The 20,624-nt window shown below is 49.6% G+C and overlaps 1 protein-coding gene across 4 annotated transcripts in view; it reads left to right on the top strand.

The window, feature by feature from the left end:
* Positions 1–3,316: 3,316 nt before the first annotated feature.
* Positions 3,317–20,624, top strand: part of TYRO3 (TYRO3 protein tyrosine kinase) — a 39,699-nt gene continuing 22,391 nt past the window's right edge. Inside the window, exons 1-7 of one of the 4 annotated variants that reach the window (XM_084521462.1) lie at positions 4,898–5,000; positions 5,598–5,853; positions 6,465–6,613; positions 8,789–8,889; positions 13,062–13,232; positions 16,271–16,357; positions 20,457–20,572. In XM_084521462.1, the coding sequence (XP_084377588.1) occupies positions 6,510–6,613; positions 8,789–8,889; positions 13,062–13,232; positions 16,271–16,357; positions 20,457–20,572 (579 nt within the window). In that variant the 5' untranslated portion in view covers positions 4,898–5,000; positions 5,598–5,853; positions 6,465–6,509. Of the gene's footprint in view, positions 3,608–4,897; positions 5,001–5,597; positions 5,854–6,415; positions 6,614–8,788; positions 8,890–13,061; positions 13,233–16,270; positions 16,358–20,456; positions 20,573–20,624 lie in introns of those variants that run through there. The other 3 variants (XM_084521464.1, XM_084521461.1, XM_084521463.1) reach the window with 3 other exon arrangements.

Below are 20,624 nucleotides of genomic sequence, written 5' to 3'. Positions count from 1 at the left end.
CAGCTCAGATAAATCTCAAACAAGCAGCAGAACTCAGTTATGGCAAGCTAGCCCCGGGCAGAGTCAGGGTGCATTTCAGTCTTCTCAAGTAGCTGCTGCAGCCACCTGCAACTTTAAATGCCATGTCCAAGGTCTTGGCATAGCCAGCTGGGTCCCATATGTATTTCGGGACTGAGTGTTATATTTGGGTCCTCAGAAGTGGCCACGTTAAACAGTGTTATTATCCGACATGAACAAGCTCTAGCAATCCCATTATTATGATGGGTAGGGCAGAGAATGAAGACAGTTTATGCCAAGTTTAACCTTTGCAGTGTCCTCAAAAGGAAAAAAAAAAAAAAAAAAAAAAAAAAAGATCCTTCCGCTCTCAAGCTGTGTTCTTGTCAGTGTTTGAAAAGCCCGGAGGGTTTCTACTTCCTTGCTCCTTGTGATCTGGCCCAACCTTGGGGAATTTATTTGAGAAGTATTCCCTGAGCTGCAAAAGTCCCCCCTTCCCTGCTGGAGCTCCCTCCTTTTACTTGCTGTAGCCACTGGTGATGATGACTGGAAAGCTGGGAGCAGCTCCCATAGTGACCTAGGCCTGAATAAGCTGATTTCGATAGATGACCCCCTCAGGAAACACCTGAGCAGTCATCCTGGGACACCTACCCAGCAGGGCAGGGCTGCTCCTGCCAACCCTCGGACCTCATGTCATTGCCACTCTTGCCATTGCTGCAGCTTCCTGACGTGATGGATCAGTCCCCTAATGATGGAGGGAATGCTGCTGCCCTTTAAATCCTGAGGCAGAGGACAAAGAGGACAGGTCCTCAAACCTGGCAGCGCTGTGGAAACACCTTGCACAAAACAAGAGGATTTTGTGTCTAATTGCAGACTGTTTTGGCAATGGAGCAGTGGCACAAGCAAGCCACTTTTGCTGACCGTTTAGGTATGGGTGTTTTGGAGCACTGTCTTGCTCTGAAGTGAGAGGGATGGGCCAACTCATCCTTGTCCCAATGGGTTTCAGTAACTAGAAAAGGCTGAAAAGCGGAGGTAGATGAGGAAATCCAGCAAATCCCACCCTGCCTCCTTGCCTCCCTCTTTCCCTTTCTGCCTTTTTCTTTCTCCCGTGTCTTCAGAAGCCTCTTAGTATGGGGATTTCACCTCCTGGTTACTGTGTAGCTCTTAGGCATATTCTCAAGCATGCCTACACTGCCCAGCAAGTCTGGTGAGAGGTGGCAACACACTGTCACATCAGCAGAAGTAAGAAAAAGAAGAAAGCACCAAATTATTTGTGAGCCAATGCGTTTGTCCTTTGCCTGTTCACAGCAGCACTGTCACTGGTGTCACAGCTTGCAGAACAAAGCCATGCCACTTAATTCAGCGACACGAATGGCCAGGAGAGTTTATTTTTCTTCAGTTCCTGAAAGCATTTCAGAATCGCCAGTTCCTTTGATTTCTGCATGGCAATATAGCACTCCTCTGTAAGTTTTCCCACAGCAGTTTGCACTCCAACTGGCAGTACACGCAGGATCTTGGTCCAATTTTCATATGGCTCTTCCTGCCTCTCGCTGTTGACATAAAGCCCTTCTCAGACGAGCTGAAGCCAGATCCCCTGCTAGTGAAAATTCCCATTGTTCCTCTGATTCCAGCAAAGCTTTGCTGTCTTACACCAGCTCAGTGCCTGGCCTGTATCATGCTGCAAGAAGTTCCCATCTCATGCTCCCCTTGGCAGATAAAAGCTCCCTTTCCCTTCTCCATTCCCTTCCCCTTCAGCCTTTGGAAGGGTCACACACGACATTTGGGCAAAGCACACTGTGCCCATTGAGATCTAGGCGTGGAGGCCAGCCTCCCTCTGCCACTGCCTCCCCAGATGGTCTTGGCCAAGTCTCCACCGTTGCTGTTGCCTCCTTGCTCCCGGTCACAACCCAGCACATTCCCTGTGCCCACAGGGCCAATGTAGTGCCGTAAGCCTCTAATTGTAAAGCTGCCTGAAACCCTTGGGAGCACAAAGCCGTAGAAAAGCAGCGTTGTTGTAATGGCTGGCCACTGTTTTTCTCACGAGGCAACTAAAAGCTGAAGAAGGAGCTACTTTCTAGAAGGCGCTCTCCATATGAGTAAGCGCCGAACCACGCAGTGCACTTCGACAGATGGGTATATACGGATACACGGGGGAGAGAGCAGCGACAGCGACTGCGCGTTAAGCTTTTAGCAACCACCTGCACAGCACCTCTGAGCCCCAGCGCCGTCACGGTCTCGATGAAGGGGATGTCACTGCCTCCCATCCCCAAGAGCACCCAGGCTTGCCGCATGCTCTCCGGGGGCTGATTTGTCAGTGTCTCCTCCTTGCAGAGCGAGGAACTTGGGAGGGAGTGACATTTTAATTCCAGTCATGAAATCCCCTTGGCCCTGCTCCAATATCCTAGGAATTCCTATCAGAAAGGCAAACGGCTTTGGGGAAAAAAACCAAGAAGATCAGAGCCTATGACTCGGGAGGGAAATACGCGACCTTGTTGTGCCTCAGTTTCTCTATTCGCCTAGGGGGAATAACGCTATTTCCTCACACTCCTCTATTTATCTAGGTTTGCAGAGTATTGCGGGAGCCGCTAGGTAAGTGTCGTACGCTGGTTGCTGCTGCGGAGCTGAAAACTGTGTTGTAGCGACATTGCTCCTTATGGTGTCTTTCAACCGAGATCCTCACCATAATTCCTACAGAAAGACAGTGCCAGATATATATATATATATTAATTGCCAGTGACTTTTCCCACACCATGTCAGTAACTTTGTAAGAGCGTAGATCTCCTTCCTCAGACCTCTCCCTGCTCTTGCTCCAGCAGAAAGGAGGACAAGGGGACATGGATGCCGCTGGAGGGACGGGGTTGGGATGGCCGTGCACCCTGTGGGGCTGGCTGGCGAGACCCGGGGGCAGGGGAGGCCGAGGGGTGCTGTGTGGGTGCCTCGGGGGTCTGGGGATCCCCCCAGAGCCCTGGCTGTGGGGGCCGGCCCCAAGCCCTGCTCCCCTCGAGGGCAGGCGGGTGCGTGAGGGCTCCTGAGGAGCCGGGGGGGGGGAGATCAGCGACCTCCCGCGTCCCCCCGCCCTGAGGCACCCGGGGCTCGGTGCTGGGGCTCGGTGCTCGGGCTCGGGGCCCCCCCTGCCCGCAGCCCCCCTCGAGGCTCTGCCCGCCCGGGGCCGGGGGCGGCGGCGGGGCGGCGACTTTGTGCTCCGGGGGCCGCTGCTGCATATTCATGAGGTGATGTCAGAGGGGGAGCCCAGCGCGCCGCGGCCGCCCGGCACCGCCATTTCCTGGCCGAGGAGGCGGCGGCGGCGGAGGGACGGGCCCGGCCCAGGAGCCGCCGAGCGGCTGCGCGCCGGCAGGGGGAGACCGCCCGGCACCGGGACCGGCACCGGGACCGGCGCCCGCAGCCGCTCCGCTCCGCTCCGCTGCGCTGCTCGCCGCCGGAAAGAAGTTGGAGATTCCCCGCAGCCTCCCGGGGCAGCCCGGCGGAGCCGAGGAGCCGGGGGACGATGGTGGTGCGGGAGCGATGGAGCTGAAGCGGGGCATGGCTCTGCCGCGCCTCCTCTTGCTGGGACTCTGGGCTGCGGCGCTCCGGGACGGCGCCGCCGCCGCGGCAGGTGAGGCGCTGGCGGCCCTCCGGGGACGAAGGGGCTCGGGGTTGGGCTACAGGTGGCCGCGGGGCTCGGCGGCCCCGCTGTGGTGCCGGGCACGGCCGGGAGCTGCACCTCGGGGAGCTGCACCTCGGGGAGCCCCGGGAGCGGGGCAGCGGCCAGGCTCGGTGCCCTGCCCGTGCACGGCAGCAGCGATCCGCTCAGCCCGGGGGCGAGCCGGGCACGGTGCCTTCCCCAGCCCTGCGCCCTCCGAGCCGCGCTGCCCAAGTTGGAGCCCCCCGGGAGGGCTGCGGAGGCCGGGCAGCCTCCTGCCGGCTGCAGCGGGCGGCCAGGCCGGGGGCAGGAGGAGCAGCAAGGCTTCCCGCAGCCCCCTCTGTCCCCGCTCCCCAAATAACTTCACGGGGTCTCGCTCCCAACCTCCCGAGGTGGCAGGAGCGAGGAGGTGAGACGCGCCGACCCGCTGCCTGTCGCGACAGGCGGTGCGCCCTGCCGCTGTCGGTGCTGCCTGATAAGGAGCGCGATACAATCGCGTCTCCGAGCGGCCGGCTCACGGCTCGGCTCCTGTGGCTGCTCCGGGGAGGCTTGGGGGAAGCCGCTTGGGCTGGCGAGAGCGTTAGCGGGTGGGAAATCGTGAGTGGGAGAGCCCAAGGGGGAAAGGTGGACGTTAAAATCGGTGCTGACCTCCTGTGCGCTTCTTCCAGATACCTACAGGAAGGGATGCCACAGCTAAAGCTGAGTTTTGTCAAAAACTTGTGAATTTATTTTAAAAAAAAACCTGGTTTGTGTTTCTTCCCTTCAGTTGATCTTGACAGAAGGCTTATATTAGGCAATGTGGAGAATTACAACTTAGGCTGAACACTCCTGCTGTATATTAATTTCCTCCAGCATTAATTTGTATGGGAACTGAAACCATAAAAGGTCTCTAATGACACTTCATTGTTTAATTTGTGGTTAACTCTTCGGCAGAGCAGTCTGAGGAAAGCCAAGTAGTTTGCCTTTCCATTAAGGCACCTGTAATGAGAGTGTCTGTCAATTTACATGTGCCTTTAGCAACCTGGCTGCATTAGTTTTCTGTAATACTGAGAGAGCTGCTGTGAAGCTTTCATGTTTTGTTCCAATATTGTGAGTGGTGGAAGGGAGGATGCTTTCTGGCACACACTGGGACGTGTAATTTGTGTTACAGATGAGTTAAGTAATGCAAGATTAGATCATCCTCACCCAAGGTGATTAAATCCTTAGCCCAGCAAACCAGCTGCAGCAACTAACCTAAAACGATCGCCTTACCAGTTTTGCTGTGCCTTTTGTCAATGCGCTGAATTAACAGCAGCAGGCAGAAAGGCAGAAATACCGATCGCTGGACACCAGCTGGGAACAGGCTGGGGAATCTCATTAGAAACAGGCACGAAGTCTTTCTGCCGGTTCGGGGATGCTCCCGGGGTGCTGGTGGCGGGGGGAGCTGCTGTCCCCGCAGGAGGGTGGCGTGTTGGTGGGGGGGAAGCGGCACACCGGGCGTCTCCGTGTCTGGTCACTGCTCAGACTGTAACAGAGTGCGAGAGCAACAGGGCTGCTTACTTGGTGCTCTGGCTTTCACACGTGATGTTGTGTAGGGTAGCGAGGCGTCCTGTGAGAAGCTGACCGGCCAGTGACCGGGGCGAAGCTGGAATGCACAGTGGTGATACATGGCTGCACCAGAGCAGTGGAGTGATGGAATTGGGGTTTTTGTTTTGTTTTGTTGTGTGTTTTTCCCTAAAATATGCGGAAGCTGCTGCTAGGGCATAATATTAAGCTGGGCAAAACCTGTTCTGGTCTGTCAGTCCTGTGCCACGGCATAGGAAATGGCCACTCTCCCTAACAAAACTAGCTTTACATTTATATTCCACGTTCCTGCTTTCCCACGGTCTCCTTTGATCCTCCGGTTCCTCCTTTATTTGCTGTCTTTCTAAAATGCGCTTGTACAGCTGGCTTCCGTGTTTTCTCATGGTAACACATTCCATAGATTCACTTCTGCTTGAGGGAAACACTCCCCATACACCCACACGTACAGCAATGCTCCGGGCCGGATTCCGATCGCATCTGTGGCAGTGTGGACCTGAGCAGCTCCCCTGGTGCTGGTCCTGCTGCTTCGGGGTCCTGCTGCTTTGGAGTCGCGGCTCCGTGGCTCTGAGCGCAGCGTGGTCCTTCGGCTGGACCCAGGGAGGCTCGCTGGAGCGCACGCCCACGTCACGCGACAGAAATCTCTGCTCCTCGGCGAGGTGCTGTAGAACAGGCTTTGCTTTCACAGGTTCTGTAAATTGCAGGGAAGCTTTCTGTAACGCAGAGGAACCGTGTGCGCTGAATAACGTGGCATAATTGATTCTTTCTCGTGTCCCAGCTCTTTACAAATGCATACAATGGAGCAAGCGTGATGATTTCTTAGCGGTGCGAGAGCACCGTAGCTGAAATGCGAGAGGGAGGTGTGGTACCACGTTGAGAGCGTGGTCGGCACGGCCGGATCACGCGCACGGTGAATCTCCCAGCCTTTGTGGTGGGCTCTGCCCGGGCGCTGCTCTGCAGAAGCTCACCCTGCTGCTCCATGAGTGAGCACGGAGTTGAGAAAAGCCCCCCCGTGCAGACTGAGCCGCCACCGCTCTGCAGTTATTGCGATTTCAGAGCTTGCCTGTGATTATTGCTTAGCAGGCACAGGTGGGCAGAGGCGAGGTCCACAGACCCCTCTGCAGCACATGCCGTGCCGGTAGGGTGTGTAATTCCAGACCACCGACTTGGAGTAATTTGCTGTACTCCAACCCCCCTTCTTCCGGGGGTGGGGCGGAGTAGTATTTTTCTTTTAGGTATGAAATTTACAGGATCTCCAATCAAATTAAAGGTGTCCCAGGGTCAACCCGTCAAACTAAATTGCAGCCTCGAGGGAATGGAAGATCCCGAGATGTTGTGGATCAAGGACGGAGCAGTGGTGCAAAGCGTAGACCAGGTGTACATTCCAGTAGATGAAGAGCACTGGATCGGCTTCCTCAGGTACAACAGATGCGGAGAAGGAAGAATATCATGGAATCTATTGCACAATTTTCTGCTGTCAGCTATAGCTATGTAACTGCAGTGACCTCTTTGTGGCAGGGTCCTCAGGTCTGCAGTTCAGTGTGTGGCAAAGCCATAACTGAGAGCAGAACTGAAGCCACTGAGGGCTGAGATGGTGCACTAGAGCCTTATTGGTTTTCTGACTACCCTGGTGACAGGTGCTTTGCTAACACTTGTGATGCTTGAGATGCGACTGCAAGGTGAAAGGATATGCTCTTGCCTTGTTTGTTCATCTTGCTCTGCTGCGCAGCAGGAAGACTAAGGTCTGATGTGTAGGTTTTCTCTCTCGTACTCTTTCTGCTCTTTTTCTCTCTTGAGCTGTCAGTCTGCCTGAGGGATGAGGCTTGCTAATTGAAATGAGACTCCCAGGACTCTGTCCCCTTCCCTTCTTTGTGAAGGAGCATTTGGCACCTTAACCCATCCCCGAATTATTTTGCAGAAACTTTCCCTATACGTTTATGCCAAGTTATATCAAGTCTGCCCTGCTCAGGGGCTTAAAAACTCCCTTCTGCAGAGCAGCTCTCTGCCCTTCCTGCAGCAGAAGGTGGATGTCGGTGAGTTCTGGAAGTACCAGGTTAAACAAGACCCAAGGTTCTCCTCTGGCTCTTTATCTACGTGTAAAGAGAGCTTGTACAAGCAAGCGTGCCATCGCTGTGAGGGCTCAAAACCATTGGCTGGCTGAGAATCACTCTTCTGTGAGCTCAGGCTTTATCTCCTCTTAGGTCTCTTGGCTTGCCATTGCATGGAGTCTCCTATTCTAGCAACTAGAAGTCTCTGTCATAGAGCTTGTCTGTAATAAATGTTCTGGTAGGAAAAAAATCGGTGCCTAGCAAAACTGTTGCATAACGTTATGTTGTGGAAACAGTTTGTCTTAAATCTATACCATTTACTTCTCCCTGTTCTGCTTTGCCACTGTCAATCTGATCTCTTCTCACGTCTTATTTTTCTCCGCTGAGAACTTCCTGCAGCCCCAGGGCTAAGTTAGGGTGTTAAATCTAGATGTGTCCGTATTTCTCTTTTTCCTTTCTCCTACTAAAGTGATCATTTCTACCACCCGCTGTGTGACTCTCTGCTGCGATCGCTGTGTTTCTGAACATGCGGCTGGATGGGCAGGACAGCTTATTCCTGTTGAAGGTACAGCTCTGAAAATCAGGCTGTAGCGGGACCATTTTGTGCATTTCAGCAAATGGTCTCCCTTTTCAGTCTTCCATCTGAGAAATTCCTCCCCTTCCCCAAGATGGACTGCTAGCCTTAGAAAAGCCAGCTTCAAACCTGCTGAGGATCTTGCATGACAGCCGACGCATGGCTGTGCATCCCGGGGGGGCAATTAGCACTTGCACATTGGTGGGCGCTCAGAGTCACACTGGTGCCTTTGGTAGCTGAGACCTTACAGTGGTGGAATGAGGAAGAGAATTTATCTGCTGAACCACTCAGTCCCTGCAACTGCTTTCCCTTGCTTGGATGCACCTTCTCAGAAGGAGAGTTGTTGCTGAGCAAGGGAGAATGGAGAATGGTTTGTGGTGTGAGGCCCTGTGCTGGAAGCCAGCATAACCCCTTTGAAATCACCAAGCGAAAGGCCCAAGTAGTTTTGCGGTGCGAAATGCTCTTAGGGTAAGAATACACTAAGCATAGTTGAAATGAGAGGGGAAGTCTTCTGACCCATTTATTCCCATATGAGGCTGTCCTATCACCTAACCAGAGGAAAACATTCGGGCTCGTTGGAAGCATGTGATTTGGAGTTTCCCACTAGCTCAGGCGCCGTAGGCTAAGCTGCCACTCTTGAAGACCAGCTAGAGTCACAACTCAGAGTCAAGGAGATGAGCAACCCCTTCCTACTCTCAAAGGACACAAATTACGGGTTTCCTGCGAGCACATTTTGGAGGAAGGCTGTTTGCTCTGCTGAGGATTCTTTCCATCCACCCTAGGGAGGAGGCTCCTTTCTCCACTGTTTTGCTGCGTGCTTTGTGCTGGCTGGCTTTGTCTTCCTCTCTAGGGCTGGCAGCATTTCAGTGGGTGTTATCCATGCATCTGGTTTGTCAAACACTGGAGGGTCCTTTGGGGCAAAAACATGCTTAATCCACGTAAAATATCGATATGGCTTTTGACTTTTTTCAGCTTGAAATCCGTCGAGCGGACAGATTCTGGGAAGTACTGGTGCCAGGTTGAGAACGGGGGGAAGAAGGAAGAATCACAGCAAGTGTGGCTCATAGTGGAAGGTAAGGAGTAGTAGTAGTGCTGGTTTCCTTTCAGGGTTGACCCACGAATATACCATAGGTGGAAGTGACAGGCCTCTTAGCTCTGAACCTGATAACTGCAGTGAGATCACTATAGGGCAGATAAGAAATGATAGGGGAGTGGCTTCAAGGAAAGGAGCTGTCCGTCTGTTAGCCTTCTGGTTTTATTTTGGCACACTGGGAAGCAAGTGAAAGCTTATTTCATAGAATGGCTTGGGTTAGAGGGGACCTCAAAGATCATCTACTTCCAGTCCCCTTGCCATAGGCAGGGATGCCACCCACTAGACCAGGTTGGCCAAGGCCCCATCCAACCTGGCCTTGAACACCAACAGGGATGGGGCATCCACAGCTTCTCTGGGCAATCCCTTCATGCACACACATTTCCTTCCAGCCCCTCAATCCACTGTTGCTTTGGTATTCATAAAATTACAGGATGGTTTAAGTTGAAAGGGATCATCTGGTCCAACCCTCTTCTCAAGGTAGGGCTACAGCTGTTTCTATGTATTGGGCAAAGTACGGCTTTAGCATGATTTTGAGAGTTTCAGGAGAAGTGTTATACATCGGTGCCTCACAGCCAGGACTGTTCATGTTGCACTGTTTTGCTTAGTCTTGTCTGATAAAGAGGAAATTGTAGGTGGTTGTCCAAAAGTTACCCAAGGCAGAGTGGATTGATGGCTTCTCATTGTCTCTAGTTTCATTTCCCTTGACCCATGATCATTTTAGATCCTCAGAAGCTGGTAGTACTTACATAGTATAATATTGAGTGAGGCAGTTGAGAGGGACAGTGTATTTGCAGCAAGAGCTGGATTTTTGGATGGAATTGGTAATATTCTGGGCCCGAGCTGAATTAGTACTCTTTAAGAGGGGACACGGGTTGTGTGTCTCAGGAGGTGGTATGATTTGGGTGACATTTTTATAGCACAGGTCTCACTCATCCAGAGCCATGGAAATATTTGTAGCAGTCCTCGTGGAAGGAGGAATGCTTACCTTCTGTCTTCCATGAGTTCCAGGGTTTCATCCACCTAAAATTTCAGGTGCAGTTTCATCTGGAGACCACTGTTTACAGCTTAAAATTTTCTTTTGTGCAGGTTTCTATTTCTATTCCAATACCATGGCCCACTCCAGAGGTGGCTGCATTTGCGTGTTGGGTGCATTGGTAGTGATTGGGTAGCTCAGTGTGCTAAGCAATCTGAAAAACAAAGGAGCCCTTCTGGGTAGTGCAGGCAAAAAAATAACAAAGTCACAAAAAACAGCTGCAGCTAGATAAGGGGGAGTTTTGAGAATGAAGGCCAAAGCTTACAACAGAAGAACCATAAGTTAAAAATGTAACCGGTCATTTTTAAGAGAAAAGCAAGTATGACAGAAGCTAGTTAAACCTGAACTGAGTGTGTAGTCACATGAGATGGGATTCAGTGGGGAAAAAATAAAAATTAACAAGTAGTGATAAGGGGTGGATTAAAAAAAAGCTATCAGCAGTTAGTGTAAGAAAACTAGGGACTACAAAAGCCTATCAGTCCCACTGGCACTGTTATTTCTGTATGTATTTCTTCCCTGGGCACACCAGCTTTGTCTAGAAGTTATTTGCTGTTTTTGTAGCAATTGTTCTCTTTGGCTGAGAGGGGATGTTTACCTTCGTCTCCTGCAGCCCTTGGGAGGTGTTGACACCCTTCAAGTATGCCGTACAATGCAAGCGTAGACTATTGGTATCGAACTCAGAGAGCTAGAATGGATTTCTTTGCTATCGAGTGTCTGTGGCTGGAGATCCAGTTAGGTAGTCTTAACAAGCAGAAGTTGTATCGATGGTATTTGAACTGTGCCTGTGATACCACTAAAATGTTTGATATTATGAAGAACTCTTCAGAATTTACCCCCCAAAAAATAGACTTTGAAACTCTTTCTGTTTTAGAAACTAGATTCTGGCCTTACCAAGAACATGATAGTGTGTTCAGTGCCTGGAGATGTAATCCAAGAGGCATGCTGTGGAGTGTGACCATCTGAAAATAAGGATTATCTCTCTTACAGAACTTTCCCTCTGAAATTACACCCCTGGCTGTGGGGCTGGCCCTTCTTGTGGCTACAGAGTCAGCACACCAGCCCAACCCACATGGACACGTCTCCTTAACGTCGTCTGAAAACTGAGCTGTAGAAAAAGGCTGTCCTTGTGGGAAGGATATGAAACAGGGCTTGGAACAGGGAATACACAGGCTCATTTCCCTATTTTGCCACTGCTTCCCTGGCGGTTGGCAGCTCACTGCTTCCGTGGTACATCTGTGAGGTGTGGGTGCTGGCACTTGCCTCTTGCACCAAGAACTAGGAGGGTAAATGTGCCACAGACTGAAAGGTGTCCAGGTAACATCCTGACAAGTTCCTCAGCTGGATGAATCAGCTGCACACCCTGAACTACAAGAGTTTTTAATTGTGGTCTTGTCTGATCTGGTTAGTTGCTCCCAAAGTGAGAAAACCTGCCAAGCTGGGCAGGATCCTCCTGAAAGGTTACCTCGGGTACCATGGCAAAGGGACAACAGGCAGGGATCCAGCTCACGGGTAGAAGAGACGCTGGTATGTTCCCTTTGGGCCTTCCTTAGAAAAGGAGGTCAAAGCAGGTGGAGGTGTCACAGCTGGTATTTGGAAAGTTTGTTCACTTTTACTGTTTAAGTAGGACTGCAATAAAAAAATAAAGCAAAGCATGTAAGCAGAAACCAGTGGTGAATCATGATGGATATATCTGTCCCAAGCGTTAGCCTTTGTACAGATAGGCACTGTCATTCCTGGGTGACCTGTTTCTAGACCTATGTTAGCTTTTTTTCATTTACCTGCCACTCTAAAGGGACAAGAGGCAAGGAAGAGAGGAGGGCACAGAGAAACTGCCACCTAAAAAATACAAACAAGTGACGAGCCCCTCAGTAAAAGACTGAGGATGCCGTTTCCAGTCAGAGTGCAGGGGGAATGTCAAGCTTTAGGCTCCTAAATCCATGTTTCGGCACCAGCCTGCTTTTGGGGGTGCTCAGCATGTGCCATGCCAGCTGGAGCCACTCGGGCCTGTCATCTCTGCGGCCAAGGGCAGTGTGACTGAAGCATGTGAATGCCCAGTATTGCTGGTTCCTCTTTCTGTGAGGTGGTAGATCAGCAGTTTCCCAAACATTTTCTCCAGCTGAGGTTATCTTATTTCTTGTTTTGGCGTAGACAGTCATTGGCAGCTGTGCTTGAGTTTAAAAGGAGCCCAACACTTCTCCAGGCCTTGGTTCCTCCAGCAGTTACCAGAAGTGGGTGTCAACCGGTCTGCATGATCAGCACTGATACTGATGGCTGCTGAAACTTTGTGCAACTAGGTGGGAGCGCTGAAACCACCAGAGGCTTGGCATTGCCTGTAAGAGGAACCACACGTTTTGATGTGCTGAGCTCCATTAACTCTTACCGGTTGAGAGTAGACCTGAGGTAGCAGCACTGCAGCTCCCTGTGGGTCTGATCCAAGGCCTGTTGCACCAAACAGGAATTTTGCCACTGCAGCAGACAGATACTTATTGAGAGAGCTGTGTCCGTGTTAGCTCTGTAACAAATTACCCCTAATTTCAGGGCAGCCTGGTTCTCTCGGTGCCGAGCATGCTGGGCGGCTTCTCCAGTCAATTAGATTGTGCAGAGAGAGTGTAAGTGATCCCTGCCTCTCACCAGGGGAATTCTTTCCTCATTCATAGGTTTGTCACAGCAGCTAGTTCAGCGTGTTTACAAAGTTCAGTTTTTAATGCATGGCAAGAAGTACCTGCAGCCGGGTTAGGTGTCCTTTAAAAGTGGTGGCAGACACGGCTACAGATATTGACTGCTTCCTCTTTAAACCCCAATTTCTCAGCTGAAACGTTGGGCAGAGTCTACTGTTTTAGGCTACTTTATAGGGGAGTTTTTGAAGGACACTCAGTGAAATAGTCTTTTCAAAGGCATTTTAGGAAGAAAGCACTCTTTTCTCGCTGACTTGTAGTGGGAGCCTGTGGCCATTCACATCCCGAGGTAATCTAGTTTATTTTGTGAAGGGCTTGGACAGAGTCAGATTAGGTATGGGGCAGGACAGATGGGTGTCCAGTGTTGGGCACTGGTATTAGTGGTAACAAACAGAGACAGGAGGAGCCTCTCAAGTTATTATCACTTGTCTGTTGCTTTTCTAGGTGTACCCTACTTTACTGTGGAACCTGAGGATGTATCCGTGTCCCCTAATGCCCCATTTCATATGGCCTGTGCTGCTGTTGGTCCCCCTGAACCAGTGACAATTGTCTGGTGGATGGGAGACTCTAGAGTGGGGCTTCCAGACATCTCCCCCTCCATCCTAAATGTGTCAGGTAAGGCTACTGCCAATGCAGGGGATCACTTTGAGCATCAGAAGTGTGGAGAGGGAGAGCTTTTTTCTGTACGTGCCTAGTGACACTGGGTAGCCACATAGTGTGAGAACAATCTTTGACTGCACCTTGAAAGCTGAGAGACCATGATCACACGAGAACGCAGATCATCTCAAGGGGTGCTTGTAGCCCAGTGTGTTTTTTCGCTGGCTTGAGGCACGCAGGCTTCGCAGAGCTTGGGTGGGGCTGGCACTGTGGCAAAGATGCTACTGGACAGGTGATGCATTGGGTCCCTCTTTTGTTATTCCACCTCATGGGGAGTGTTTATGGCTTCAGCAAATGACTCTCTTGGTGACTTTTGGCTTAGAAACCTAAAAGCATTTGCATGTAACAGATGCCACCTCCTCCTCCCATGCACAGCCACATCCCACACTGCTTTCTGCTCTCTTCCCCTGCTCTGGTCTTGTAGGCTTGCTGGATGCTCTTATCACTAAAACCTGACCACCTCTTGTAATTGTTTGATGCTTTTAGACTGTTTGTATTGGTGCTAAAGTGGGCTGGTTGATATTCTCAGAGACTGAGGTTTGTCCCAGAGTGGGTGCTAGCATGTGATGGTAAGACTGCCTTCCCCCCAGCCATCAGCTGGAGACCTCAGGAGGCAGTAGGGGTTTGGGCTTCTCCTCAGCCTGCTTTCAGGGAAGGATGACATACACCTACTGAGAACTGACTGTAGCTATTGCTGTTGTTACCTTGTAAAGGTAACAATTCTAGTTACTTCTCCAACAGCTTTGTGATATTTCTTCTCTTTGCTGCTATTATTCTCAGCAGCTGTGAGTCAAACTTGAACTAGCTAGGTTTTACGACTCAAATTCATCTCTGGGGCCTCTTCCTCAGTGTTAATACAGTTACACCCAGGGGGAGTTTCTTTCTGTAAATCTCTGGCCATTCTTCAAGCTATCCAATTCTATTAAGCCTTCCATTTAAACCTGATTTGTATGTAAATCAAAACTCGGTTTGTGATTTGCGATGGTTTTATCATCTGCTCCCTCTCTTACGTAGCCACTGGGTGCTGTTCAAAGTTGGAAATGAAAACTGCTCCCTTATGATAGAATCTGCCAGTTGAAATGAAAACTGAAAAGATGCATAATGGAGAGGGGAAAGATGATAACAAGAAAAAGTCTCCCTTCCTCCCCTCCTCCCCTGAACTTATCCCACAGTGCCTCACAAAACTTTTGTCATTGTAGAGCAGTGATGTGGGGGCCTGAAGAAGGGCAGCTGCTCCTAGCGACTCTACAAATAGACTGGTATTAAGTATTTTCCTCACCAGCACCTTTGTTTGTCCTTTTCTCTTCCACTCCAGATAGACAGGAGCCCTTGTTGGTTAGGGATAATATTGTTCTGAGAATTAAGCTGGGTTGTGTGCAGCTGTTTGTTAGTGACAAGAGGACCTGTGCCTCTCTTGTACATGGCTTCAGCAGGTGCTGAGGGAGCTGAAATGCTCAACCCTGTCTTGCAGGAGAGTGCTCAGCTTTAATGCACTCAGGTGCTGGCATTTCATTTTATTTAATCAGGGGGAAGAACACAAAATTAATAGTTTTCTAGCATGGAAACTCATTTCTGGGTAACCTAGAAATTTAACTCCATAGTGCTCTTTGGGATATTCCTTGGGTGGGTCTCGCAATAGAGAACATGTAGGAGAACATGAGCTGCATGGTCAGATTGCCAAGGCGTGTCAAAAAATAAGGTTGGTCAGGCATTCCTAGCTAAAGAAAGTATCAAATCCTGAAGAAAATGGTAAAGTAGTAGCCAGAAAGCAAACCTTTGTTCAGCAAGCAGTCAGTTTGGTAAAAGGGCTATTGTGCTTGGAAAGCAGTGCTGACAATAGTGCTGGACAGCAAGGGGGTCTTGGTTTGTGGTGTACTTCACATTTTCCTCAGGACAGGACTGTGTTTGCTTCTATCTTCTGGGAGCGTCTCATGTGTCAGGCACTCCTCTGCTCTGCTGCCTGCTGTCAGAGTTTTCCTCTGGTTCACTGGGGTGAGTGGATGGAGCCAAAACATTTTACTCTTCCTTTTTATGGCAGTCCCTCCTCTCCTTCAGTACACCTTCTTTGCAGTGCAGTCAATTGCAGGCTCTTGGAAGATGAATTGAAAGGCAAAGATGGACACTGTGCAAGCTGCTTCGTGCAGTTCTGAGAGACCTTTTGCCTCCTAGACTGCATGCCCATAGTGGGCCAACCCTTAACTTTTATCAGATAGAGCCCTATAAGGCAACAGAGTGAAATCAGATGCTGGCTACACCTCTCCAGGCAGCTTTGCAAATGTGTCCAAGACATGATTGATTAACAATGCCAATGTGCACCTTGGAGCAGCAGGGCATCAGTATGATGCCATATTCAGGCCCTTCAGAGGGACAGATGCTTGTAAAAGTGAGGGTGCATAGCTGTCCCTTGTACTGAGTCACCCTGGAGAGTGCCTCAGCGTAGCTGCAGTAGCATTTTGCTTTCATCTCCTTTTCTTGCCTCCAAAAGTTGGATGAAAGGCAAGGGACAGGTGGGCATTAGCTCCAAGTCTGCAGCATTTGGTTGGAAGTCTGCCTGGGCTCCCAGCCCAGTTAGCAGGTGGCTGTGCTTCAGGTTACAGAGGTGCTCAGGTGGCAAGCTGAGCTGCAGGGTGCTGATGGGTTGTACAAACCTGTGGTTCTGCACCATCCTTGCTCCAAGGAAGCGTGCCAGCATGCGAGAAAGGGACATCTCCGTACTGAGTGCTGTGATCTGCTGTTCTGCCAGGTTCATCCTTCTTTTTCAGTGCTTTCTCAAGCTCCAAGGGAAGCTCTTCTACATTGCCACACACTCTCCATTAAAAATGTGGTTGGCACATTAATTACATTGAAATCCACGTGCCTTTGATTGGCACCCAGCTCAGCCCTCCAACTGCCTGTGCAGCATGAGCTGGATGTCACGCAATTGAAATTCTGCCGACGGTTGGAGCTGGATTATATAGCTGTTTGTGTTTCCTTTCCTTTTCTTGGCCAACCTCCAGGTATTAATCAAAGCACAGTGTTCTCCTGCGAAGCTCACAACGTAAAGGGATTGTCTTCATCTCGGACAGCCACTGTTCAAATTAAAGGTGAGAGAATGGGCACGGAAGATGGGTTTGCTCTGTGGGGAGGGAAGGAAGGGCTCCCTAATGCAAGGGGCTGTCTCGAAGCTGCCAGCAAGCAGCACTGGCTGGAGCTGCCAGCAGCTGAAATAATGCTTTGTGCTCTTCTGGCAACTCCTGCTTGCTGTGCGGGGCCGTATCCCAGGCTGCTGGAAATAAAACGCATCTGATACAGGAATGGAAACATGATGTCAAATAGCAGTTTCTCCTTGAAATGTAGAGAGTTGGAGCACTCAAATTGTTCGTGAGAGATGTAGCTGGATATCATCTAAACCAAAGCTGGGGAAATCTTTCCTGCTTGGAGATGGATGGGTCTTGTTAGAGCTAAAGAGCCCATTATTTCTGCTCGCTTCTCTTGGCGTCACATTAGATGCTGAAAAAAGGAAAGGAAGGCAATCACCAGTGGCTAGTAAAACCTATTCATCTACGCTGTTCTTTATGGATTTTATTTTTTTGTTCTTTCCCCTTTTGAAACTTGTTCAAAACAATCCCTAGCACTTGCATGGGCAGCTGCTGTTTGGAGTCCCTAAGCTGCTGCCACATTTCTTCCGTGCATCCAGGCGACTGGAACGGGGGGGTAATCGGAGCAGTCAGCTCTTCCCCTCCTCTACATGTTGGGATGCTTCTGCATTTGAATTTTTAGTCGTGCTTTAATGCGCATTAAATGATATAATTATCAGTTCCAGGAAAGAGACGTGTCACAAAAATAATTTGTTCCAAGCAGTAGCTTATTGCTCAGCCTGAATAAGAGCAAACATTTATGTCTATATCAAATTCAGAATTGTATTAGCTAGTATAAGGTATAGCTTAAAACCCAGCTGTAGATCTACCATTCCTACGGTGTGTTTTTCTTCAGGACAAATGTTGTGGTTACTGCTATGCCAAGAATGCAGTGTGCTGGACTAGTAAGATTTACAACTTAATTTAAAAACATTTGGAGTTGTTGCCTTAAAGGCTTGTCTACGCAGGGGAATTAGTTATTGTGGAATATATCTTGTATGGATATTTTTATCCTGGGATAGAGTTTAGTTCGCAAAGCTATTAAGCTTTAAAAATTGCATAAAGCCATAATTTGAGATAATGTTTGGCATGAACAAGCTTTTTTTTCTTCTTTTTTGATGTTAACACATTTTTAATCATTAATAAGATGACAGGATAAAGGCCTCACAGTTCTCATATCTCCCAGCAATTACATTTTGCCAAAAGTCCTCCAAATGCTTCAGGGGCAATCTGTCAGGTAATGAATCCACACAACCTGTCTGTGAAGGACATACCACCAGCATACGCCTCTGTGTGCGCACACGCTTTTGAGCTGAGGAAAGTGAATTTAAGTGATTTGGCAGATGTTTCACCAGTATGTGACATCTTCTGTAGATATAAAAACAGCTTTTAAATGTCGAGTCCAGAGCAGTAGTCCTATTGGTTCGAACTGTAATACCTCAAAGATAATGTTTTAAAAATTAGTTATGAGCTTAGGGAAGCGATGAGGCTCTTTTAAATAGAAAAAAAAAAAAAAAAGCCTTTAAGGTCCAGTACAACCTCTGTCAAAGCTCAGGCAAAGCTTCCCAGTAAGAGCATCAGCAGGAACAGGAGCAGACGGTGATAATGTTCATTTAGTCCTTGATCCTATAGACGTGGAATTGAATGAAATGACTCCTGGGAGCAGTTGTCTGTACGTGTGTGGTCAGGGCCTTCCTCTCTTGCACAGATCCATCTGCTAATGAGGAGACTAAAGTCTTTCTACAATTTATTAAACAATTTGTTTCTTCTGTGTTTTCAGAGGCAAATGTTTTTGCTAGGGCATTTACAAACTGTTAGCATTTCTTCTTCTTTGCTGCTGTTGTTGTTCATTATCTATTCTCTGTAGTGCCCACAATGTGCTGGGTGTACTCCAAGCAGAAAATTACTGTTATTGTAGCCCACAGTCCCCAGCGGTGTACAAAGCCCCATTGTTCCAGGCACTCTGCAAACACAGAGGAAGTTAACTCACGTTATCTTAACACTTAAGCTGCTGTTTTCAGACTGGCTTTGCTCTCCTCTCCTTCGTGTGTGCAGCTGAGACTTTGTGGGTCACATCCTGTGTTTCACAGCACAGCAGAAACCACAGCCACTCTGGTTTTTTTTCCAGCATGTGATGGGGAAGTGCATCCATCCCTCCTGCCTATTGCAGAAATAGGGGAAGGTGCTGGTCTCTTCCGTGCCTGTTTCCATCACTGCTTGGATATCTTAGCAGCTGATTATTCTTGCTGGTGTTACAGCCCATGCCTCCTTTGGGTAAACAATCCAGTGTTGAAAATAACATCGCTGAACCCAAAAGTTATGGGAACGTTAGCTAAATAAAGACTTCAGGGCAATGTTTGGGTGATATCCAAGCAAGCAAAAAACAGCCTTCTTTTCTCCTCAAAGAGCTTATGAACCTGAATGTCCAAGATCAAAAGGGAGAGAAACCAAGACATGGAAGAATCTAAGGTAACTCGCAAAGAATTCATTGCCCATCTTGTGTCCCAGCCCCATGCTCTGCCACCCCACGTGTGCATGCACACCCATGTGTGCACTGTTCTTGCCTGGGTGGCAGCCCCCTGCCCTTGGATCCTAGTAACTAGTTACTGGTCTGCAAAGGCTTTATAGGGTTAATCTGTGGCATCAACTGCCCCATCCTCTCCTCAAGGCTCTTTGGAGAGCCTGGGAATGGGCTTGGGTCTAAGCATTTCTCCTGTGAGGTGGCCCCATGTGGAGGAGATGCTGAGGCTGTTCTCAGCATGGTGAGAGATGTAGGAGCTCTCTGGCAGAGTAGGAGCTGCAGCTGGAGGAGTCCTGGTTTGCAATTACTTTTCCACTTCTTCTTTTCACTGAATATAACCCAGGAGAGGTGGAAAATTTGATCTTTATGTAGAACCTTGTCCTGAGTCCCCTTGGGTTTTTGAAAGAGGGCTCCTGAAGGTACAATTTGTTGAGGAGCAATAGAAAAGAATTTCTCAGTACAGCAGCTGTGATTTTAAGAGAGGCTCAAAAGGTCGGAGGAGAGGTTGGTGTCTATGAAACTGGTAGTTTTTCAGGAGTGAGATGCTTAAATTAAAACAGACTCAGGAGTGAAAAAGAGATGATGAGGAATATATCAGGAAGAATATGAAGTAACTGCGTGAAATTACACTGGGAGAAAAAGAGAAGGCAAATGGAAGTATTGAGCATTATAAAAGGGAGCTGATGAGCTTTTGTTGACGCAAGGAAATCCTAGAGGCCCCTGCACTGATGGAGGTGTCTGGCCAGAGCGAGCAGAAGAGCCGTGCTCTGGTGCTGCTGTGTGATGGTAGGGAGCACAAACATCTGATTAAATGCCTGTCTGAGAACCCTGATTTCGTTCCTGGCTCAGCCATTAATTGGTAGTGTGGTGCCAGCCACATGATAGGCGCTCCCTTTGCCTCGAAGTGCCTCTCTGTCAAACAGAGTGCCGTTGAGTGTATTAACTCTGAGGCTGGAGGAGCATGGTTTTCCATCCAGGCCCTGTCCCTGGGCGCAGCAGGAGGCTCAGTGGCAGGCACCTGGAGGCGGCACTGTCACGGCACCGAGCAGGTTGCTGCAACCCCGACTGTGGGGTATTGGGGTCATGCAGCAACACACCCTTCTGCTGCTGCTGGAAGAGCTGGTTTGGGGCCGGACTGAGAGCTGGGGGAGGGATTTTCAAGGCCTGATTTGGTTCACAATGCAAGTCCACAGGCAGTTGTGTAATCAGGGCTGGGTCATGCTTTGCAATGGAGGGGGCAGGGGAGAGGGCCGCATAGTGCAGGTGTGAGCATCACCCACTGGTGCTGCCATCAAAGAGGTCAACCGCTGCTTCTGTGCATTGAGCAAGGGTGCTGGACTATTAAAGAATGGATGAGAATAGCCTGTTCAATGCTAAGATAATAGATTCATTCACAACACTCAGCGATGCTCTAAAGATGTGATATTGTACCGTTTCTGCCAGCAATTTCATTGCATAATTTCTAGCCTCAAGCCTCTGCGCATTTCCATGTGAATACCTGCTCAGTTCTGTGTATGCTGAAAAGTGCCTTTGTTTCCTTCACAGCCATGCCTCTCCCGCCTCTCAATGTGACTGTGAGCCAAGTCACCAGCAGCAACGCCAGCGTGGTCTGGGTGCCGGGGTTTGATGGCCGCGCTCCTCTCCACTCTTGCACTCTTCAGGTACGGCCTCTCTGCACCGTCCCCTCTGAGTTTTGTCCCCTGCCCTGCGTGA

Source organism: Aythya ferina (genome assembly GCF_964211825.1).
Source record: "Aythya ferina genome assembly, chromosome: 5".
In the NCBI taxonomy this organism is placed as follows: Eukaryota; Metazoa; Chordata; class Aves; order Anseriformes; family Anatidae; genus Aythya; species Aythya ferina.
This window is presented reverse-complemented; position numbering and strand designations above follow the sequence as displayed.